Source organism: Bos mutus, chromosome 12 (assembly GCF_027580195.1).
Source record: "Bos mutus isolate GX-2022 chromosome 12, NWIPB_WYAK_1.1, whole genome shotgun sequence".
NCBI lineage: Eukaryota > Metazoa > Chordata > Mammalia > Artiodactyla > Bovidae > Bos > Bos mutus.
In genome coordinates this window covers 44,034,225-44,060,165 of record NC_091628.1, presented here as the reverse complement: position 1 = coordinate 44,060,165, position 25,941 = coordinate 44,034,225, and the positions used below count along the sequence as shown (strand labels likewise).

Genomic DNA, 25,941 nt, shown 5'->3' with positions numbered 1-25,941 from the left:
AACAGATTTTTATCAAGGAAACTGGAAATATTTCATGCAAAAATTGGCATGGAAAGTACAGAAACTATAAGGATCTAACAGAAGCAGAAGAGATTAAGAAGAAGTGGCAAAAGTACACACAAGAACTTTACCAAAAAGGTCTTAATGACTGGGATAATCATGATGGTGTGGTCACTTGCCTAGAGCCAGACATCCTGGAGTGTGAAGTCAAATGGGCCTTAGGAAGGATTACTGCATAGAAAGCTAGTGGAGATAACAGAATTCCAGCCAAGATATTTACAGTCCTTAAAGTTGCTGTTATTTACAGCAATTTACAGTTACTGCTAAAGTGCTGCACTCAACATGTTAGCACATTTGGAAAATGCAGTAGTGGAAAACTCCACAGTACTGGAAAAGATCAGCTTTCATTCCAATTCCAAACAAGGGCAATGTATCCAAACTATGATACAGTTATGCTCATTTCTCATGCTAGTAAGATTTTGCTCAAAATACTTCAGGCTTGTCTTCAGCAGTATGCAAACTGAGAGATTTCAGAAGTACTGACTGGGTTTAGAAAAGGCAGAGTAACCAGAGATCAAATTAAGATTCATTGGATCATGGGGAAAGCAAGAGAATTTCAGGAAAACAAAGACATCTACTTCACTGACTACTCTCAAGCCTTTGACTGTGTGCATCAAACAATCTATGAAAAATTATTACAGAGGAAAGCACCTGTCTCCTGAGAAACCTGTATGTAGGATAAGAAGCAACAGTTAGAATTGGACATGGAACAACTGACTAGTTCAAAATTGAGAAAGGAGTGAATCAAGGCTGTATATTGTCATCTGGCTTATTTAACTTAAATGCACAGTATATCATGTGAAATGCCAGGCTGAATGCATCTCAAGCTGGAATCAAGATTGCCAGGAGAAATATCAACAGCTGCCGTCTATGGGATCACACAGAGTCGGACACGACTGAAGCGACTTAGCAGTAGCAGCAGTAGCAGCAGATATATAGATGATACCAATCAATTACAGAAAGTGAAAGTGAAGAGGACCTAAAGAGCCCTTTCATCAAGGTGAAAGAGGAGAGTGAAAAAGCTGGCTTAAAACTCCACATTCAAAAAACAAATATCATGGCATCCTGTTCCATTCAGTCCAGTTCAGTTCCGTCACTCAGTTGTGTCCAACGCTTTGCAACCCCATGAATCTCAGCACGCCAGGCCTCCCTGTCCATCACCAACTCCCGGAGTTTACCTAAACTCATGTCCATCGAGTTGGTGATGCCATCCAGCAATCTCATGCTTTGTTGTCCCCTTCTCCTCCCGCCCTCAATCCTTCCCAACATCAGGGTCTTTTCCAATGAGTCCACTCTTCACATGAGTTGGCCAAAATATTGGAGTTTCAGCTTCAGCAGCAGTCTTTCCAATGAACACCCAGGACTGATCTCCTTTAGGATGGACTGGTTGGATCTCCTTGCAGTCCAACGGACTCTCAAGAGTCTTCTCCAACACCACAGTTCAAAAGCATCAATTTTTCAGTGCTCAGCCCTCTTCACAGTCCAACTCTCACATCCATACATGACCACTGGAAAAACCATAGCCTTGACTAGACGGACCTTTGTTGGCAAAGTAATATCTCTGCTTTTGAATATGCTATCTAGGTTGGTCATAACTTTCCTTCCAAGGAGCAAGCGTCTTTTAATTTCATGGCTGCAATCACCATGTGCAGTGATTTTGGAGCCCCCCCAAAATAAAGTCTGACACTGTTTCTACTGTTTCCCCATCTATTTCCCATGAAGTAGTGGGACTGGATGCCATCATCTTAGTTTTCTGAATGTTGAGCTTTAAGCCAACTTTTTGACTCTCCTCTTTCACTTTCATCAAGAGGCTTTTGAGTTCCTCTTCACTTTCTGCCATAAGGGTGGTGTCATCTGCATATCTGAGGTTATTGATATTTCTCCCGGCAATCTTGATTCCAGCTTGTGCTTCTTCCAGCCCAGCGTTCCTCATGATGTACTCTGCATATATGTTAAATAAGCAGGGTAACAATATACAGCCTTGACGTACTCCTTTTCCAATTTGGAACCAGTCTGTTGTTCCATGTCCAATTCTAATTGTTGCTTCCTGACCTGCATATAGGTTTCTCAAGAGGCAGGTCAGGTGGTCTGGTATTCCCATCTCTTTCAGAATTTTCCACAGTTTGTTGTGATCCACACAGTCAAAGACCTTGGCATAGTCGATAAAACAGAAATAGATGTTTTTCTGGAACTCTCGTGCTTTTTTGATGATCCAATGGATGTTGGCAATTTGGTCTCTGGTTCCTCTGCCTTTTCTAAAACCAGATTGAACACCTGGAAGTTCATGATTCACATATTGCTGAAGCCTGGCTTGGAGAATTTTGAGCATTACTTTACTAGCATGTGAGATGCGTGCAATTGTGCAGTAGTTTGAGCATTCTTTGGCATTGTCTTTCTTTGGGATTGGAATGAAAACTGACCTTTTCCAGTCCTGTGGCCACTGCTGAATTTTCCAAATTTTCTGGCATATACTTCATGTCAAATAGATGGAGAAAAAGTGGAAGCAGTGACAGATTTCATTTTCTGGTCTCCAAAATCACTGCAGACATGGACTGCAGCCTTGAAATTAAAAGACTCATGCTTCTTGCATACAGGGTTATAGTTACCCTCTTTCTAACAATTATCCTCTAATTAAAATAAATAAATTTAAATTAAAAAGACTCATGCTTCTTGGAAAGAAATTTGACAAACCTTGGCAGTACATTGAAAGCAGAGACATCAGTTTGCCAAGTATCCTTATGGTCAAAGCTATAGTTGTTCCAGTTCCTTTTGTCTTTCATTTGCGTACCTGACTCTTCATGATCCCATAAACTGCAGTACGCCAGGCTTCCCTGTCATTCACTCTCTTCTGGAGTTTCCTCAAACTTGTTTCCATTGGGTCAGTGATGCCATCCAACCATCTGATCCCCTGCTTTCCCCTTCTCCTCCTGACCTCAGTCTTTCCCAGCATTGATGTCTTTTCCAATGATTCAGACCTTTGCATCAGGTGGCCAAAGTACTGGAGCTTCAACTTCAGCATTAGTCCTACCAATGAATATTCAGGGTTGATTTCCTTTAGGATTGACTGGCTTGATCTCCTTGTTGTTCAAAGGACTCTTAGGGAGTCTTCTCCCACACCACAATTCAAAAGCATCTATCTTTTAGTACTCAGCCTTCTTTATGTCCAACTCTCACATCTGTATATGACTACTGGAAAAACAATAGCTTTTACTATATGGACTTTTGCCAGTAAAGTGATGTCTCTGCTTTTTAATACACTGTCTAAATTTGTCATAGCTTTTCTTCTAAGAAGCAAGAATCTTTTAATTTCATGGCTGCAGTCATGGTCTGCAGTGATTTTGGAGCTCAAGAAAAGAAAATCTGTTACTGTTTTCTACTTCTTCCCCATCTATTTTTATGAATGATGGGACCAGATGCCATGATCTTAAATTTTTTAATGTTGACTTTTTTAAGTAGTTTTTTTGCTCTTCTATATCACCTTCATCAAGAGGCACTTTAGTAACTCTTTGCTTTCTGCCATTAGACTGGTATCATCTGCATATTTGAGGTTGTTGATATTTCTCCTGATATTTGCAATATTTATGTCTGAATGTGAGAGTTGGACCATAAGGAAGGGTGAACACTGAAGAATTGATACTTCCAAATTGTGGTGCTGAAAAAGACTCTTGAGAGTCCGTTGGACAGCAAGGAGATCCAACCAGTCCATCCTAAAGGAAATCAGTCCTGAATATTCACTGGAAGGACTGGTGCTGAAGCTGAAACTCCAATACTTTGGCCACCTGATGCAAAGAACTGACTCATCTGAAAAGACCCTGATGCTGGGAAAGACTGAAGGTGGGAGAAGAAGGGAATGACAGAGGATGAGATGGTTGGATGACATCACAGACTCAATGGACATGAATTTGAGCAAACTCCATGAGATAGCACAGAATGGAAGAGCTTGGTGTGGTACAGTCCATGAGGTCCCAGAAAGTCAGAGACTGAACAACAACAACAAAGAGGCAAGATAACTAGAGTTCTTTGGACAAGGTACCAGGGGCACAGAAGATGAGGTCAGCTGTGACCAGAAAGTGATAATATAGGTCTTGAAGTGAATCATACATACTTTAAATTTTAATTTAATTAATAAGAAAGATACTGTAGGATTTTAAGTGAAGAACACACATGCATTATATTTTTTTCTTAATTTTTATTATGGAAACTTTCCAATAGATTCAAAAGTAGAGAGTAATTAGATCTTTAAAGGATTGCTCTAGTTAATGTCTGAAAAATAAATATATAGTAGAGAAATAGTCAATATTCCAGCATGAGTTAAAATTCATTGATGATGATTCTTATGATAAGGTTATTAATAAAGGCACTACTTACAAAGATGTGGCCAGTTTTGAAGAAATGACCAAGGAATATTGAGGACTCAGAGGCCTTGAATTATAGGGATGATGGAAGAAACCTTATTACAAAGTCCAGAGTGACTGGGGCTATGGCAGAGAGGCTCCCCTACTTTAACTTTCCTCATAAAGAGATAGCCACACCACACAGGAAGTAGAGAAGACATGTTCTCATCTTTGCTTCCACCTTTCTGCTTGTAAATCCCATTGGTTGGACCCAAACAGGAGCAAGTCCAAAAGGAGCAAGGAGATATATTTTCAGAAGGTTCAGTAATTTAAGGAACTGAAAAGGGCATAATAATGCAAAATGAATAATGGGAAAGCAAATGAGAAATAATCAACACTAAGGTGGAAACCTGGAAGCAGATTTACTAGTTAGGAGGTATTAAAATACTCCAGGTGATGATGGTGAGAGACTGTCCCAGGATGGTAGTAGTGAATATATTCAGGATCTATTTTTAAGCTCAAATTAAAAGTATTGTCCTGTGGATTTGAAAGGTAGAATGAGAGAATGCAATGGTATGTTCGGGTTATATGTTTATATAACTTCAGATATAAGGATTAAGGTGAGTGGATGAATGAATGGGTAGATGAGTGAAATAGAAATAAAGATGAGAGAAAAGAGATGGGGGAGAGGTGGAGGAGGTGTGTTTTATAAAGAATAACATCTCAGTACACAAGATGTTATACATGCTTTTCTTTCATTTCTCTGGTCTCTGAGTTTTCTTAGTGAAACATCTTTCATTCTTTTTCATGCCTGGCAATGAGGTATCTATCCTTATGGATTCAGTTAAGGAAGACCTACCATTGTAAATATTTCTTTACCAAATAGCTACTGACTCATTGCATCTTCCTGTTTCCTAGAGTATTTTGTTTCTATATCTGTTAGTAACCTTTTACTAAAGAGTTTTAAAGAGTTTAGTTATATTGTTACTGCTGCATTTCTTTTTCTTTGTAAATTATGATATCTTTCAGTTCAGAAAATAATTCTATTTATGATTATGTTCCTAAGACAGAGTCTCTAAAACAGTATGAGCATGATGAGTGTTTATTGCATCAGTTAATTAAATGGCCACTCCTGGATGTCAGAAGCAATCATTTTAACTCACATTTCTACAAAGAGAGAAGTCATTTAATTTTTATAACTGATGTCATCTTGTTTTTAAGCTTCTATTCCTCCTGATGGCAGAATAATTTATACTTAGTATTTAGAAAGGCTAAAAAATGATATGGTTCATAACTACAACTTTCAGGTGACTATTTAGTAAATTGGAAGTTTAAAGTTCTTGTTGGGGGCAGTCTCTTCCCTCTCACGGGGTCTCACACCAATCTTCTTCCTTCCATTGATGGTGCCTGTTGAAGGAGGATGATTACATTTCTTTACAATGATAGAGATGCTTCTTTTCACCCACTGTGGTCTGGGTCCTGATGGATTTTAAACTTTCAAATATATGATAGAGTGTTATTAACTATAGTCACCATGTTTTACATTACATTCTTTTACTAATTGTAAGTTTTAATTATATCCTTACTGCTGCTGCTACTAAGTTGCTTCAGTCGTGTCTGACTCTGTGTGACCCCATAGATGGTAGCGCACCAGGCTCCCCCATCCCTGGGATTCTCCAGGAAATAACACTGGAGTGGGTTGCCATTTCCTTCTCCAATGCATGAAAGTGAAAAGTGAAAGTGAAGACTCTCAGTTGTGTTCGACTCTTAGCAACCCCATAGACTGCAGCCTACCAGGCTCCTGGGTCCATGGGATTTTCCAGGCAAGAGTACTGGAGTGGGTTGCCATTTCCTTCTCCTCTTACTGCTACAAGGACTTATTTATTTCATAACTGGAAGCTTGTACCTTTTGATCACCTTCATCCATGTCTCCACCTTCCCCTGTGCCTTGGAAACCACCATAAGTAACTTGGACCTATGCATTCATTTCTTGTTTGTTTGTGTGTTATTTAGACTTACATATAATTGGGATCATATAGTACATCTCTTTTTTCTCCATCTGACTTATTTCTCTAAACTCAAGGTCCATCCACTTGTCATAAATAGCAGAGTTTTCTTCTTTTTTAAAGCTGTATGTATGTAAGCATATACATTTGTTGTTGCTCAGTCACTCAGTCATATATGATTCTTCACAGCCCCATGGACTGCAGCACACAAGGCCTCCCTGTCCCTCACCGTCTCCTGGAGTTTGTCCAAGTTCGTGTCTATTGCATTGGTGATGCCATACAGCCATCTCATCCTCTGATGCCCTCTTCACCTTCTGCCTTCAATCCTTCCCAGCATCAGGGTCTTTTCTAATGAGTCAACTATTCCCATCAGGTGACCAAAATATTGAAGTTTCAGACTCAGCATCAGTCCTTCCAATGAGTATTCAGGGTTGATTTCCTTTAAGATTGACTAGTTTGATCTCTTTGTCCAAGGGACTCTCAAGAATCTTCTCTGGCACCACAGTTCAAAGGTATCAATTCTTTGGTGTTCAGCCTTCTTTATGGTCCAACTCTCACATCCATATGTGACCACTGGAAAGACCATAGCCTTCACTATACGGACCTTTAGTCAGCAAAGTGATCTATTTGCTTTTCAACACACTGTCTAGGGTTCCTGCCCGAAGCAACTATCTTCTGATTTCATGGTGGCAGTTACCATCTGCAGTGATTTTAGAGTCCAATAAGAGAAAATCTGTTATTACTTCCACTTTTTTCCCTTCTATTTGATACAAAATGATGGAGCCAGATGTCATGATTTAAGTTTTTTTTTTTTTTTTTTTTAATGTTAGTTTTAAACCAGCTTTTTCGCTCTCCTCCTTCACCTTCATCAAGAGATTCTTTAGTTCCTCTTCACTCTCTGCTGTAAGATTGGTATTATCCACATATCTGAGGTTGTTATTTCTCCCACCAATTTTGATTCCAGATTTTAACTCATCCTGCCTGGTATTTCTCATGATGTGCTCAGTGTATAAGTTAAATAAACAGGGTGACAACAAATAGCCTTGTACTCCTTTCTCAATCATGCACCAATCAGTTCTCCCATACAGAGATGTGACTGTTGCTTCTTTACCCACATACAAGTTTCTCAGGAGACAGGTTATGTGGTCTGGTATTCCCATCTCTTTAAGAGTTTCCGCAATTTGTTATGATCCACACAGACAAAGGCTTTAGTGTATCAATGAAACAGTGGTAGATGCTTTTACAGAATTCCCTTGCTTTCTCTATGATCCAGTGAATGTTGGAATTTGATTTCTGGTTCCTTTGCCTTTTCTAAACCCAGCTTGGGCATCTGGGATTTCTTGGTTCATGTCATGTTGCAGCCTAGCATGCAAGATTTTGAGCATGAGCTTACTAGCATGGGAGATGAGTGCAATTGTCCACTGGTTTGAGCATTCTTTAGTACTCCCCTTCTTGGTCACTGGGATTAGGATTGACCTTTTCCAGTCCTGTGTCCACTGCTGGGTTTTCCGGATTTGCTGACATACTGAGTGCAGCACTTTGGTAGTAGCATCTCTTAGGATTTTAAATAGCTCTACTGGAATTCCATCACATCCACTAGCTCTACTGACAGCAGTGCTTCCTGCTGTCACACTTGACTTCACACTCCAGAATGTCTGGGTCTGGATGGCTGACCACACCATTGTGGTTATCAGGTTCATTTGGATCTTTTTGTGTAGTTCTTCTATGTATTCTTTCCATCTCTTCTTGATCTCTTCTGCTTCTACTAGGTCTACCATTTCTGTCCTTTGTTGTGCTCATCTTTGGGAGAAATGTTCCCTTGATATTTTCAATTTTCCTGAAGAGATCTCTAGCCTTTCCCTTTATGTTATTTTCCTCTATTTCTTTGCACTGTTCATTGAAGAAGGCCTTCTTGTCTCTTCCTGCTGTTGTTCGGCAATGTTTGGTGTGGCTATGGGTTCATAGTCTCTGAAGCAAAGAATTCACTCCAGGACCAAAGGAACACAGTTGCTAATGTCTTTGCAGCAGAGTAACAGTTTTATTTAGAGTTAAGAAGTAACCAGAAGAGGGTAGGGAGAGTCCTATCTTCAGCCTTTAAGACATCTTATTATATACTTTTTGACTTGTTACTAAAAATAACTATTGCATAGGATTGCACAGTTAACATTAGGTCAGTTTGTTTCCCTTAGATCTTGTGAGGAAGTTTGGTCTTCCTAACAATATCAAGGAGCCTGTTCCTATGGCACCTTTATTATCAATTAACCAGTTTCCCAGTCTTGCTTCTGTTGTGGGTAATTGGCCATAAATTCCAAACAGCCATCAGTTCCAAAACATGCGCGACTATGTGACTAGGCCCATGGAAACTCCCTATCAACCTGCCTAAGGCATGTTATCAATATTTTCTGGAACTCTGCATTTAGTTGAGTTTGAGTACGCTCTGGGAGTTCATGATGGACAGGGAAGCCTGGCATACTGCAGTCCATGGAGTCACAAAGAGTCGGACATGACTGAGTGACTGAACTGAACTGAACTGAACTGAAACTTTCCCTTTCTCCCTTGCTTTTTGCTTCTCTTCTTTCTTCATCTATTTGTAAAGCCTCTTCAGATAACCACTTTGCCTTCTTCCTTTTCCTTTGAGATGGACTTGTTCACTGCCTGCTGTACAAAGTTACGGACTTATGTCCATAGTTCTTCAGGTCCATTGTTTACTAGGTCTAATTCCTTGAATCTACTCCTCACATCTATTGCATATTCATAGGGGATTTAAGTCATAACTGGCTGGCATAATGGTTTTCCCCACTTTTGTTAATTTGGGCCTGTATTATTTGCTGTGAAAAGCTGATGATCTGAGTCACAGTCAGCACCAGGTCTTGTTTTTGTTGACTGTATACAGCTTCTCCATCTTTGGCTACAAATACTGTAATCAATTTGATTTCTGTATTGACCATTTGGTGATGTCCATGTGTAACGTTGCCTCTTGTGTTGTTGAAAAGGGTGTTTTCTATGACTGGTGCAGTCTTGGCTGAATTCAGAGGATGAGCAAAAGGTGATATATATATGTGGGTTTTCCTAGGTGGCTAAGGGGTAAAGAATCTGCCTGCCAATGCAAGAGACACAGACACAGGTTCAATCCCTGAGTCAGAAAGATCCCCTGGAGGAGGAAATGGCTACTGGCTCCAATATTCTTGCTTGGGAAATCCCATAGACAGAGGAGGCGGGCTACAGTCCACATAATTGCAAAAGAGTCAGACATGATTTAGTGACTAAAGGACAACAGCAAATATATATATATATATATATATATATATATATATATATATATGCACACACACACATATATATATATATATATATATATAGAAAGAGAGAGAGAGAGAGAGAGAAAAAGAAAGAGACAATATATGTATATAGGTATACATATCTCACCTTTTTCTCATCCATTCATCTATCAATGAATGCTTATGTTTCTCCCATTTCTTGGCTATTGTAGATAATGCTGCAATGAAAATATGGGTGCTGATATTTTTTCAAGTTAGTGTTTTCACTTCATTTGGAAAAATGCCCAGAAGTGGAATTGCTAAACCTGGTGAATATCACTTTAAACAATTCTCTTCCAGCATGTATCTACACATTAAAATGATTAATGTAACTTTTTGTAATGACATGCCACTGTCATTCAAGTCCCAGAGGATTATCTGTAAAAAGCAGAAGAGTAAATAGTCTAATGATTACTGTTTTGAAAAAGTCAGTGAAGTCGCTCAGTCATGTTCAACTCTTCGTGACCCCGTGGATTGCAGCCTACCAGGCTCCTCCGACCATGGGATTTTCCAGGCAAGAGTACTGGAGTGGGGTGCCATTTCCTTCTCCAATGCATGAAAGTGAAAAGTGAAAGTGAAGTCGCTCAGTCATGTCCAACCCTCAGCGACCCCATGGACTGCAGCCTTCCAGGCTCCTCCGTCCATGGGATTTTCCAACCAACTGAAAATTAGACTGTTAGATAAAAAATTTCAGCTTAATACACTTGCTTAACTGTAAATACTGGAAAATAATTGCCATATGCTCCATTATATTATATGCTGCTACTAAGTCGCTTCAGTAGTGTCCGACTCTGTGCGACCCCATAGACGGCCTCCTACCAGGCTCCTCTGTCCCTGGGATTCTCCAGGCAAGAACACTGGAGTGGGTTGCCATTTCCTTCTCCAATGCATGAAAGTGAAAAGTGAAAGTGAAGTTGCTCAGTCGTGTCCAACTCTTAGCAACCTCATGGATTGCAGCCTACCAGGCTCCTCTGCCCATGAGATTTTCCAGGCAAGAGTACTGGAGTGGGGTGCCATTGCCTTCTCTGATTATATTATGTAATATATTATAAATTATAGTATAGGTTCAGTTCGGTTCAGTTCAGTCACTCAGGCATGTCCAATTCTTTGCGACCCCATGAATCTCAGCACACCAAGCCTCCCTGTCCATCACCAACTCGTGGAGTTCATCCAGACTCACATCCATCGAGTCAGTGATGCCATCTAGCCATCCCATCCTCTGTCGTCCCCTTCTCCTCCTGCTCCCAATCCCTCCCAGCATCAGAGTCTTTTCCAATGAGTCAACTCTTCGCATGAGATGGCCAAAGTATTGGAGTTTCAGCTTTAGCATCATTCCTTCCAAAGAAATCTCAAGACTGATCTTCAGAATGGACTGGTTGGATCTCCTTGCAGTCCAAGGGACTCTCAGGATTCTTCTCCAACACCACAGTTCACAAGCATCAATTCTTCAGCACTCATCTTTCTTCACAGTCCAACTCTCATGTCCATACATGACCACTGGAAAAACCATAGCCTTGATTAGATGGACCTTTGTTGGCAAAGTAATGTCTCTGCTTTTCAATATGCTATCTAGGTTGGTCATAACTTTTCTTCCAAGGAGTAAGCGTCTCTTAATTTCATGGCTGCAGTGACCATCTGCAGTGATTTTGGAGCCCCAAAAAATAAAGTCTGACACTGTTTCCACTGATTCCCCATCTATTTCCCATGAAGTGATGGGACCAGATGCCATGATCTTCGTTTTCTGAATGTTGAGCTTTAAGCCAACTTTTTCACTCTCCTCTTTTGCCTTCATCATTATAATACAAATTCTATTATAAATTGTTAGGGAGTGATATATTACTTTATATACCAAATGTCTGGCATAGTATTTGACACAGTTCAGTTATTTTAATGCCTTTAGTAGTAAGATTAATAAGCTTCTATCTTCCCTATCCCTGAAGTTTGTTCAGTCAGAATGTTTGAACCACTCATTTCATACCTAAACTTTAGAAACTCTACAGACAGAGTGTATACACAGTGGAATTAGCTGTACTTGGGAGAATTATTTAAATCCCTTATTGACTTGCAAGATGCATCCACCTTGATGTTTTCACAGGGACTTATTTTACTGATGATGATCAAAAGAGGTATGTTAGGCTTTGATCAGAGCAAATCTAAAGAAAGCTGGGAATCTGCAAATATGCTGTGATTAAAATTCTTTCTCCTTCTTCTCTTAGTGAAATGAGGAAAGTAAAATACTGACTGCTATCTTATAATTAGTGTGAGAGAAAGTAAGAAAGGTTCTTATTTAAAGAAAATTGAGTTAGGGCTAGCACAAAACAAAAATGTAATACTAGGCTCCTGTTATTATTGAAATTGGGGGATCCAGTTTTCCAGACAATAAATGAATGCAGTCTCTTCAGTTGCTTATGGTAATGTGTAGGCCAACCTGCTGCAATAGCCCTGTCAAGGAAGGCTATTTGAGAATAACCCTTACACTTAGTGGACTGCACTTTTTGGCTATGGTTAGTCTGTGTTACCTCTTCAGTCAGAGAAATTTCTTATTAGAAAGTTTACAGAATTCCAGGATAACACTGAAGATAACAATTAATTTTTTTCAGGAGCATTCTACTTAACACTGAACTGTATGAAATCAGATGATTTTAGTAACTTGTCAAGGTAGAAGGTTGGTCAAGGTATAATGAGCTTGAACTAGATATTTGAATTACATTAGGAAATACTTTCAGTTGTGTGAAATTAAAACAAGATAGCAAGACAATACATTTTGAGTATATATATTTTAGGACAGTATGTGAGAGTACCATGAATTCTGTATATAATTGCTTGTACCATATACAACAATTGAAATTATGAATCATTCTCAGAAATTCAGAAAAGAACTAATAAGACTGTCAACCAGTAAAATGACTTTTGGGAAGGAAAGAGAATAGTTAAATAGAAGGGTTTTAGGCAATATTACAATAATGTACATTATCTGATGATGCTGTGGATGTGGAGTTGACTGAGAAAATAAGAAACTTTGCTAAATAGAATTACCAGTGGATCTACTATCACAGACAGGAAGAAAAATTTGAGGAGTATTTATTAATTGATACCATAGTTTCCAAATTAGTTGGAATCAGATTAAATAGAAGTGGCTTAAAACTTAAGTATAGATACAAAAATACATACCTTGTACCACCAATGAAAAGTAGAAGACATAAGCCAATACAGGTGTGAAAATGATAATAAGAAAGAGCAAGTTCAGATATAAATGTATGATTTGAATTATCAATGGAACATTCAAGTTGTGCTTCTTAATTGAGTCAAAATGACCTTACCATAATTTCCAAGATCCCAAATTATTTGTGTAATAGAATTCTACTATTAACCATGATTGGAAAGAGGGCTTCCCTGACAGCTAAGTTGGAAAAGAATCTGCCTACAATGCAGTTCAATTCCTGGGTGGACAAGATCTGGTTGAGAAGGGATAGGCTACCCACTCTAGCATTCTTGGGCATCCCTCATGGTTCAGCTGGTAAAGAATCCACTTGCAATGAGGGAGACCTGTGTTGGGAAGATTCTCTGGAGAAGGGAACAGCTACCCACTCCAGTATTCTAGCCCGGAGAATTCCATGGGGTCAAAAGAGTCAGACAGGACTGAATGACTTTCATTTTTATGACTGGAAATAAGCATGGATCTGGGATAAGTTATTTAGAAATATATGTTTGGTTGGTTGATAAGCAAAGATATTTCTGAAAGACAGTAAGTATTTATGAAGAGGATTAACATGCAAGTAATTTGAGATGTGATAGTGAATATATTTTGCCTTTGTGCTGTATATTTTCAAGTTTCAGTACTAAAGATATTATTTAAAATAAATTAATAGATACTCTTAATTATAGTAAATTATCAATCACTTAAATAGTTATTGAACAGTTTGTAGGAGCTTTTAACCCTGTTAATCATACCTGAGAAGAGATGCCACACATTTTTCTTGATTTTCTATAAGTTTATGAATCAGTATGACTATGAAGCCTTTAATCAACTACACAGATGGAAATTGATTAAAGTCTAATATGACCAATTAAAAACAAATTGTGTCAACTGTGGCCTGAGTAATTAGGTAAATCCTTGTGGAAATAATAGGACTTAAGCTAGATTCTGAAGATTGAGTAATATTTTAATGAAAGCATCAGAGATAAAGGCATTATATCACTGCTTTCTAAAGCCATAATATATTCAGATGAGAGGAAGAGATCAGAAGAACTAAATTATGAAATACAGGATAATGTGCGCTAAGTTATTAGAAAAAGTGGCTGAATAGCTAGAATGTAGTTATAAAATTTATGGCTTGCTAGTCTGAGGCTATTGAATAATGTCTTCCAAACAATAAGAAATTAAAGCAGGTTTTGAAAAGAACCTAGATATGAGTAAATTAATGAGTGTTCTAAGGGGTGGGGAGAAGGGTGGGGTTGAGTAGAATAGATTAGTGATAAGAGAAGCTGCAGGTATCCAGGATCTGGATTATAGCACCTGGCACAAAACATGCGCTAAATAAATAGGTGCGAACTACTTACTAAATGAATGTATGAATGACTCCAAGGTCTGGAGCCTACATAGGATGCAATAAAAATTTTCAGGATGAAAGTGGAGTGCATGCAGGACACAGGACTGCTTCTTTGAGCCTTAGAAATGCTGACCTTGCAAACCACCTTAGAAATGCAAATCCATGTTAAATAAATGCAAGTTAATAATAACTTATGAATGCATGAAATCTATTTTAACTTATCACTAATAGGAACTATCATTTGAGTTAATTTTTATGAGCTCTGCTTCTTTTGATTATGTCATTATTCTTGTCTATTTGTACTGTCAGCTTAGCCAATTACTTTTCATCTTAAAGCAATCAAATATTTCTGTGTTCAGAATAAAATTAATGAAATCGCTTCTCATTTTGTAAATGGTTTCTTCCAAATACTTGAGCAGGAATCATTCAAATGTATCATTTGGATATATCAGATATAAGTTTTAGCATGTTGGTAATTTGTGTTTTCATTGTGACATGATAGCACTGAAAGAGAACATAAAAAGCTCAATTATGTCTACTTTCCTCACTTAATTAAAAATAAAAATAACATCCTCACATTTTATTCAGAATCATTGGTGTGTCAGTGGAAAGAACTAGAAGATATTTCATTTTCTTAAAATTTCATGATTCTATTGCTAAAATTCTTTTCATCTAATGTTAATGGGATTTTAGGTGAAACATGTGGGTATGGCTGCTTATGTAGATGAGTTTCTTTTAGGCTGCAGGCAGATGTTCTGGCCACGGTTGATCTCGTTTTCTTGCACAAGCTTAGGCTGTTTCAGTCACAAGCAGATACTGAAGTAATTAATGAAGGACTGCAAAAATCAGTGAAACAATGTTTGAGCCTGTTTGTCCATTTTCCTCTCTCTCTCTTTTTGAAAATCTATCAAATAGGTTGGAAATATATAGAAAACTTCTTTAGACATGAAACAACTTATGGTTTCCCTTGAGAGGTGGGACAGCCCTATCTATGAGCTCTCCTATGAATCCTGTTTATTTAATGTGATGTCACAAAGTTCTGTGATAAATAAAGTCTCTCCTTTGACCAGCACTTTCCACTCACTGTTAAAGAGGCTCAAGGCTCAAGGTCACTCTCAGTGTGACTGCTAAATCATTGTTTCCTTGTAGAATATCTTAGATAAATAAACCACATAAAAATTTTAAAAAAAGTATTTTATTTGCATCCCCTATTTATAAGACATTGTAGTAAAAATAATTTTCCTGTAGTTTATGGAATATGATAATATTTTATAACTTTTCTTATTTATTTTGTCAAGCAGAAAACTTGAAAGACCATGTATGAAGCTGTCATTTGTTCTGTAGGGACTGTCACTTCTAATAGGAATTAACTTTGTTTCATAGTTTCAAATTTTGTGAGTTGATTATTTTAGCACAACACCTAATGGCAAAGTGAGTTTCAAGTACTGTGAAATAATATGAGATATATAAAATTTTGTCACTCATGAATGTAAGAAAATTCATAACTTTGACAGCCCAAGGATATAGTCTTAGAAGACTTAATACATTCTTTGGTCCACAATAAGTGCAAATTTATCTTTCTTTGTGTATTCAACATTGCATTCCATTTTCCAATGGATCTTTAGTCAGATATAAGGTACAGAAAGGTGTATTTGCAATGTTTTCTACAGATTCTGTTGGTTACTGTGCTTTTCAGTACAATGTTACTTTTACTTAAAGAACACCTTTTAATATAGTTGTCTTTACTTCCAGCCACTAACATTTTAGAAAAGTGTTGCTATAATTTATATTTCTCTAATATTTTTTATTTTATATTTTAAGAAGTCTAGATATAATGCATATTTCTGCAATGTAGATATTTTATGATTTACTGAAAAATTAAAGTTGTATACTCTCTGTGTAATAAAAGTAGGTTGTACAGCACAAATAATTTGTGCATTTGATTTTGTTTGCTTATGATGAAATGTTGGGTCTTCCCTCATAGCTCAGAAGAACCTGCCTGCAATTCAGGAAACCCAGGTTTAATTTCTGGGTTGGGAAGATCCCCTGGAGAAGGCATCGACAACCCACTCCAGTATTTTTCGCTGTAGAATCCCATGGACAGAGGAGCCTGGCAGGCTACAGTCCATGGGTTTCAAGAGTCAGCTAGGACTTAACAACTAAGCCATCACCATGATGAAATGTTACAAAGTTACAATTTAAGGGAGCACTCATACTTGCAAGTTATTGCAGAGAATCATGACAAAGATTCTAGCCAAGAGGGTATTTTCTTTGAAACATTAAGTTATAAGCTATACAGAAATAAGACAATTTTTAAAAAATATTTTCTTCTTTAGAGGTTGGAAAAACAGTGCAAATCTAGATACTTGAATAATACATTTCATTTTAATGGAGTAATATTTTCAGAATCATAATTTCTAATTTATGGAAAGCATTTGAAATAAATTCATATAAATAATTTTGGAAAATGCAGTTTGAGTTAGTATCTATGTATAAGAATGCAGATTAAAATATATTACATATTTTTATATTGCTAAATATGAGATTCAATTTCTTAAATCTTAATAAATTGTATTTTAATAACAAATGTAATGGTCATTTGAAAGAAATATTGTTTTAATAACCATTTCTTTTTTGTTTTTTCATAATTAAAGTCTGTGATAAAGTAAGTGAAACTTTGAGCAGAGAAAAATAAAGCAATAATGTTTTAATATAAGAATTGTAGTGAGCATCTTTATTCTAATTAAAAGTTTATAGCATTTCTGGTAACTGGAACTTTCTGAGTTACTATTGAGTACTCTAGCTTTAATGAATACATTATTCTAGTTTTTAATATTGATCAATTCTGAGTATCATGCATGAGGTTTGCCTGGATGTTTATTAATCCAGTTATCTTCTGCAGCTATAGGGTTACGTTACAACTTACTGGTTATTATGCTATGCTAAGTCACTTCAGTCGTGTCCAACTCTGTGCGACCCCATAGACGGCAGCCCAACAGGCTCCCCCGTCCCTGGGATTCTCCAGGCAAGAACACTGGAGTGGGTTGCCATTTCCTTCTCCAATGCATGAAAGTGAAAAGTGAAAATGAAGTCGCTCAGTCGTGTCTGACCCTCAGCGACCCCATGGACTGCAGCCCTCCAGGCTCCTCCATCCATGGGATTTTCCAGGCAAGAGTACTGGAGTGGGGTGCCTTACTGGTTATTATTTACTCACAAAGGAAAATGACAAAGATTATAGAGAGATAGATCATATTTGCAAAGTAGCTGCCTAGCTGATGAGGATCTTTGGATGGAACAACCTCTTAGTATTTCACACAATGTTAATTATTAATATACCCTATGCTATCCTTCATATTAAGTCAGGATGTTTTTATTTCTGGCATATCTTCTACATAATAACATATTCTAAAACATTATTTTGTACATAGTGGGATTTTCTTTTTTTTCTTGAGATTTATACACAATTAATTTATAAGGGCATAGCTATTGGTTACCTTAAGTGTAAGAACATACTAACAGTAAAGATATTGATAAAGTTCCAAGGATATTTTTTTGTAAACTAAATTATATTATGCTACCTTTGACTGGAAATAGTATTTGTATATAATATCCTAAGAATAAACTCTGATTTATAGATAATTACGGTACAAATTCTGGTATATAAACATGAGTGTGTTTCAAAGTAGTAGACAATTATTGAAACATTGATATATTTTTCTAAATGGGACAGAGCAAAAGAAATGTCAGAGTAGTTTAAGTTTCTCAAAAATTTAAAAATACAAAAAAGTAACTTCTATTGCATAGGGAGGACCAAAATTTGTGTTAGTCTTTGATCATTTCAGAAAATCTAAAAATAGCTCAAGTTTAGGAAACAGATTAACTACCTATTACTCTCAATTTGGACCTGAGTTTGGAATGGAATAATCCTAAAAACTGTTGTCATGGAATATGAAATAGAGACCTAAGTGATATAGTACCCATATGCAAGAAATATTTACAAGTTACAGTTTGAAACAGTTTGAAAACAGTACAGTGATTAAGAAGAATTTAACTTCTTTCAAAATAAAGAATGTTGTCAACTGGTTGAGTACACCAAAGTTAAGAAATTTTACAGAATGATTTGTTAATAAAATGGAAAATATCATTTAAATACAGAATATCTTGGTCATTTTTTAGAAATAAAGTACAAATTTTAAGTTTATTTTGTATATCTTTCAGGTCATGTTTGTTTGTTGTTGTTGTTTTTCTTTCCCTTTTGGACTTGCTATGAGCTGATATTTATTTAAAGAAACAAGAAAAACAGGGATATTTTCTTCAAAAGGCCAGAGTTAAATAAACCATGTGCTTCCTGAGAAAGGCTTTCTCACTTTTATATCATTTAGAACATTTTAATTCATCAGATTAGACAGTTTACACTTGGAGGTGGAACCGAGAAACAAAACAGGGAGATGTTGGTGGATGTAATTAGTGCCAGAGCAAACTTGCCAGCCTCATGATGGGATGAAGGGTGTCCAGGGAAGTGTCAGCCCTTCTTACTCAGGAGCCCTAGAACATGTGGCCTGGAAAGTTGGAGAGAGAATGAAGCAGAGGTGCATTAAACCAAAACCAACTTTACTCTCTTTCTAACAGCTGATCTTTTTGCCAGGCCCTCTGTGTAAAGCTTTTAAATCTGTTGGCTTCATCTCTATTTCGAACCATTTGTGATATGTGCAGATAGGTGAGGACTTTGGGCATTGAAGAGATCTGGAGAAGTCAGTCTGTAAATAAAAATTTGAAATTTAAGACAAGCCTGACTCAAAACCAGTGGGTAACCACACATGCAGTGAGATCTAGAGAGTCTGAGATCTAAGTTCTAGCTATAAGGAGTTCCTTTTCTTTTTATTTTTAATTGACATTTGGGGGTTTTGTTTGTGTGTGTGTGTGTGTGTGTGTGAGTGTGTGTGTGTTTTATATTGGAGTATAATCAACTAACAATGTTGTTTGTTTCAGGTGCACAGCAAAGCGAATCAATTATAAATATATAGGTATTCTTTTTTCAAGTTCTAGGACATACTTCGAAATAAATAGTATATAATATGTTTTTATGGATATATCTATCAACATTAAGAAATTCATTTCCCATTTGAAATTATTACTTGAAAGTATTTTAAACCTAGGCACTCAGAGTTGACTGTCCTCTGAAACTCCATTTTTACAGAATTCCTTTCATTTTCTTTTATAATTTTTTTTTAATTTATAAAAATTTTGAAATAAATCTTATATACTTTGCATGTGTATTTAGAAATAGATACATATTTAGTTATTCAAGTAGATGATAAGGTCAGTGCTTTTACCTTCAACTTTATCATCAATGTATATATCATCTTATTGAATTCTAAAAATTATAACAATTCCCTTAAGCAAACAAATGAGTTTGTTCCTGGTTTTTCATGGATTGACTCCTTGCCAGGAAAGAAAAATCTTTTTTCTTTCTGTTGGGCTCTGCTATTGTCCCAGAGAAAGAATTGCCCCTCTATTTCCCCAAATCTATTTCATTAATGTTTCTATTTATTAATATTTTATAAGTAAAATAGTAGTCCCTTAAGAAACATGTAGGAAGGCAACAAAGTTTTAGTATATAAGACAAAAAGTACAAGCAAGACTCTAATTAAACATCTTCCAAAGCACCTAGTAACTCTAATACTTTTTTTTTAACTTCATAGCATCTTTTTTTAAATTGGAGAATAATCAAGTAACTGATATGTTTTTGTGTTCTCTCTTATACTTCAAACAGTAATTTATTTATTGCAGTAGTTAAATAAATTTATTTGATTATGGTTCAAATCAATTTCTAAATTATATGTTGTCATCATTTATTAACTTATTCACTCAGTAAACATTTATGTACCAATGTGGTACAGTGTCTTACCAATGAGAAGAAAAGGTCAGTGAGTCAATGTTAATGTTTCTACTTATAAATTTTCTAAATCCATGCAACATATTTAACTCTCTTGAAATAAAATAGGTTTCATGAACGAAAAAAGAGAATACGATACTGAAAGAGTCAAGGAAAAAGAAAATGCAAAGAAGGGTAGAGAAAGAAGAAAGTAAAAGATATTTTGGATATATTCAAAAAAATGTACAGAAAAAGAATTTGTGGAGATGATAACATTTCATAGTTAAAAAAAAAAGAGGAATAATATAAAATTCTGGTCTCCCTCAGGTGCTGAATTTTTGGTAATTTTTATTTATTTATTTTAGTTTCACTATTGGAAACTATTACTTTGCCTGAAGTAAAGTTTTTCAATGGTTTGCATAATTAAAAAGGTGTTATGAGTATAATTTTCTATTTTTATTGAATTGTTTTAATTTGAAAGGGATTAAAACTATGCTTGAACATATTAAATTATTATATCTTTTAAAACTTTAAAAGCTTTAAAGTAGCTTGGAATACATTAAAGTATGTGACTATTTATGATAGGTTTGTTAGGGCTTAATTTGTTGAAGAATTTTCTTTTTAATCTACTTTACCAGAAATGTTTATGGCCAAAAAGGCAACTATATTTGATTTATGACCAGATTTTATAAAAAGGAAATGAAACTGAAAATTGATATTTAGAAGTTTCTTTGTACTCTGAATGGCAAAATAATAATAAATAATATGGAATCAAAAATAATATCTTTTCTGTTTTTCTTAGCCATGCATTTAACTCATATTTATTTCTCAATGTAATCAATTCTTATTATATTTTTCATCCCTGTCAGTAGAAGGGCAATATCAAATCTACTAAGCTTCTAATTTTCTAATTAGATATGCTCATACTATAAAAACCATTATTAACATATATGTGTATTATTCACAGATATTGGCAGACCTAGAAAACCATGCATTATTTAAGAATGATCTGGAATGTCAAAAGCTGATTCTAGAAGCAATGAAGTACCATCTGTTGCCAGAAAGAAGAACTTTAATGCAAAGTCCAAGAACTAAACCTAGAAAATCTACAGTCGGAACTCTGTATGCTGTGGGAGGAATGGATAACAATAAAGGTATTTAGTGCCAGATCTTTAATAATAGTCACCTGGTATCATACCATAACATGAATTTACTATTGTAATTTGTGTAATAACAACAAACTTCACAGAAACTTAGCTTTATTCATTAAAATTTTAGATTTAGGAAAATATTTTGATGCCTCATTTTTCCTTTTTTTTCAATCTGTAGTTACTGCTTCTTTTTCTTTTTCATCTTTAAATCTTTTATCTCTTTGCATTATGTACAAGATTTCATATAAAATTTTAAAAAAATTGAAAGCACTTACTTACAAAACACAGACCAAATGATTTGTTGGATATCTTGAAAAATGTATTTCTATTCTAAGTAAGTATATTTATATTCTAGTCTAAGTAAAGTAAAATGTATTTCTATTTCTAAATGCAACGTGTCAGCCCTATGCTTGCTGAGAGTAACATTTATGTAATAGAGAGTCTCTGCTTTTGAAGAATTTAGAACCTCTTACAGAACAGAGGGCTTCCCAGGTAGCACGGTGGTTAAGAACCTGCCTGCCAACGCAGGAGACATAAGAGAATTGGTTTCCATTTCTGGGTTAGGAAGATCCCCTGAAGGAGGGCACGGTAACTCACTCCAATATTCTGCCTGAAGAATCCTGGGCCAGAGGAGCTTGGTGGGCTACCATTCATAGCGTTGCAAAAAGTCAGACATGACTGGTGACACCACAGACACATGCACAGAAGCCGAAAAAAATAGACAATTATCAATGAGGGTACTGACTTAGCAGGTATCATTTTTAAGTGTAATTTTCTTTTTTTTTTTTCCACATGAAATATTTTTTCCATTTCTTAAAACAAAAGCAGGTACACTTTATAGTAAGTCTCAGATTTGATAAATGGGCAGTGATTTTGTACACGTATATAAAAATTTAAGTTCAAATTTATGATATTTGCTTTTAAAGAACACTGCATTCTACAGAAAGAATGCCCATATAAGATCAATTCCATTTGTACCTCTGCACATATCATTTAAAAATAAAAACAGAAAGAACAGTGATTAAATCAGGCAAGCCTGTGGCTAAGATTAAACAGTAAACAATTATCAATATAAAAATTAACATTAATATAAAAATCATTATCCTATTAATTAGCCAAAAGACATGGCTAATTTAAATTTAAAAATTTAGTGACTTTAAATACAATTGCCATAGCATAAAGTAGTATGAATACAGGGAGTGCACTGAGTTAAGCTGTTTCCCATCATCCCCATATCATCCCCCCAATCCTGGTCCACAAACCAGTCCCTGATGCCAAAAAGGTTGGGGATCACTGGTCCAAAGGATTAAAAGAGTGTGACAAAACAAAAGGTTTAAAAAAACATTCCTGATTAAGTCAGAGATAAAACAGGAAAAAAAAAAAAAAAATTGGTGTAACCTTTAGGAATTCTTACCCTACCCACAACCCTTTAGGAATTGGATGTTAAATATATCCCAAACTTAGATGAAAACCCAACATTTAATACCAAACCTCAGAGAACCTAGTTTTCCTGCTGTAGCAGAAAATTAGAGAAGCCAATATTTCAAGAGATTTAAATAGGACATTTTCAAGATAATCGTTGTATTTGCATCATGCCTTTACTACTTAAAAAGTGTTTTCTACACCTTATTAACTTGTGTTATCTCTAAATGACCATTAGGATTTTATCTTAAAATTGTTGTTTCTTTTCTTTAAAGATAATGAGGAAAAGGAAATTAAAATGTAAAAAGAGGCAGAGAAATCAAAAGAAAAAACGTAGCAAAAATTAGAATTTATTTTGCATGACTAATTTGAAAAATAAAGCAATACAATGATAATGACACAATATGTTAGAATATAATGATATAGAATACTTAGCGTGTTTTTTGGAATTTTTTTACATATTTATATTGTGCCTTATGAAGCTATATAAACATTTTGTTGAGTTCCTCTTCAGTTCCATAATTACTGGGATTCAGGTGATATTCCATAGCATTGATAAGCTATGAGTACGACCCCTGTAGATTTTCTGTAGACATTGCAAAACTTCAGAGCATTTTTCTCTCCTTTCCCTTCCTTTCTTCTTATATTCACATGGAAGTACATGGATCCTACAATGATGCATTTTCCTGCACATCTATTTTGTTCCAGGCTCTGTGTTAAGAACTTGTGCACCATGTTGAACATTATGAATTATTACTCCTATCTCAGGGGCTTCTCATCTGGCGTTACTGGTAAAGAACCCACCTACCAATGCAGGAGACACAAGAAAGGCAGGTTCCATCCTTGGGTTGGGAAGGTCCCTTGGAGGAGGAAATGGCAACCCGGTCCAGTATTCTTGCCTGGAGAATCCCTTGACTAGAGGAACCTGGTGGGTTTATAGTCCATGGGGTCTCACAGAGTCAGACACAACAAGCAACTGAGCATGCACACATGCACCCCTACCTCACAGAGCTGCCAAGTTAATCTGGGAAAGTGAACAGTAAACAAAATATTTGTGAATAAAATGAGCTTGAGAAGAATGAGTTTGTGAGTACAATATCTATAATGCTTGGATGCTAACCTAGTCTAGTCTAGGAAAGTGGAGAAGTACAGAGAAAGTGTTCATTGTTGTTGTTCTTAGCTGAAATCTAAAGGATAATTAGACACTAGCTTAGCACATTATTAGAATGGTAGAGTAGGTGTGGCAGCAAATTCCAGACTAGAGATACATCAGATGTGAAGACTTATAGCTAAAGAAGCATGACATCTTCAAAACCAGAGAGAAATCCTTTCTGGCCGAAATATAGCCAGGGGAGAAGTAAAGCCAGCATGGTAGTGGAGGAAAGACACAGTCCATTTCAGGGAAAGGCTTAGCAAGATAGAGTCTGATTTGAAATCTAGACATCATGAAAGCAAGTGATATTCCAAGTGGAGTAGTCTTTGCAATCAGATGACTATTTAAATCCAGGAGTATAACTTAAAATCCCAGTTTAATTTACCCTTTCTCAATGCTATATTGTGTTTCTGTAGCAACTACAGTGATTAAATGTAAAGAGGCTAAATACAAGGCATTCCAACATGTTTGATTAGTGCCAAAGAGGACATCAGAGAACTCTGTAGCAAACTGCGCTGACTTTCCTCATCGCATTATAGACTAAGGTCAAACCATCTAGGAACTTTGGTGGCATAGACTATAGGGATTCTATGACTTAATAGTGATGTGACACACAAGTGAACATAGGACAACAAGATATTCATATTATGGCATTTATATGAATACCATTATGTACTGGGCTTCCCTTGTGGCTCAACTGATAAAGAATCCACCTGCAATGCAGGAAACCTGGGTTCCATCCCTGGGTTGGGAAGATCCCCTGGAGAATGGAAAGGCTACCCACTCCAGTATTCTAGCCTGGAGAATTTTAGGAGCAAGCTCCAGAGCAAGCTGCAGAAGTTGGTGATGGACATAGGGTCTCAGTCCATGGGGTCACAAAGAGTTGGACAGGACTGAACGACTTTCACTTTCACTTCCAAATGCCTTTTGCACCAATACAAACAGCATTCAAAAATTGGGAATCACATGATTTGAGAGAAAAGAATCAAGACATAAATGAAGTTGGCAGTATGTCTTAGAAAGTATGATTGATTCGCTGCCGTAACTGGAATATACTGAAAAATATATCTTTAAAAATATAATTTAGAGTATGTGAAAGTGAAAATGTTAGTCACTCATTCGTGTTCCACTCTTTGTGACGCCATGGACTCTGTCTGGAATTCTCTAGGCAAGAATACTGGAGTGGGTAGCCATTCAATTCTCCAGGGGATCTTCTTGACCTGGGGATCGATCCAGCATTGTAGTCAGATTCTTTACTGTCTGAGCCACCAGGAATCCTAATTTAGAGCATATTTCAGTTCACAGTTATTCAGCCATGTTTGACTCTTTGAGACTCCATGGACTGCAGCATGCCAGGCTTCGCTGTCCACTACCAACCTCCTGAGCTTGCTCAAACTCATGTCCACTGAGTCAGTGATGCCATCCAATAATAATAATGAGACTGAATTTTTCTTTTTGTATTTTGAATTCTTCATGTATTTATTCATCAAATGTAATAATGAAGACTGACATTAGTTTCCTATTTTTTCAATTATTACATATTTTTATTTTAATTTCTTGAACTAATTGCCTACAGTATATGGTATAAAATTCAATAGAAATAACTTATGAGGTGCTTTACTCATTTTGTGCATTTTATAAGGAATAACAAATATCTTACAAGTTTGCTGTAAACATTTAGTAGGTAGCATAGCATACCTAACAATTTCTGAGCAAATGATGAATACCATGTAAGAGAACAAAAGCAGATTATGGAAAGCCTTATATTCTTTCAGAAATAATTTATTTTCTTTTTGACAGACACTTAGGTAATATGAAAATACCATCTTCCAAACAAGCTTTGAGTGATTTGAGACTAAGATGTAGTATCTGTGAGTGCTGCCCTACTCCTGATTTGCCTTCACTATTTATAGAAAGGTCATTATTCTTTGGCCAGTCCTGTGTGCCATTTTATTTTCACCTCAGAAGAACCAGTTCTATCTAATTTTTAGCATCTTAGCTTCCATTTTCTGCCTGAATTTCTGTCTTTCTTTGTTTATCTTGCTGCTGCTGCTAAGTTGCTTCAGTTGTGTC

At 36.1% G+C, this 25,941-nt stretch overlaps 1 protein-coding gene across 2 annotated transcripts in view; it reads left to right on the top strand.

Moving 5' to 3' along the window:
* Positions 1–25,941, top strand: part of KLHL1 (kelch like family member 1) — a 539,840-nt gene that overhangs the window by 361,336 nt on the left and 152,563 nt on the right. For both annotated transcript variants that reach the window (XM_070380850.1, XM_070380849.1), the window contains one exon: positions 21,110–21,296. In XM_070380850.1, the coding sequence (XP_070236951.1) occupies positions 21,110–21,296 (187 nt within the window). The remainder of the gene's footprint in view (positions 1–21,109; positions 21,297–25,941) is intronic.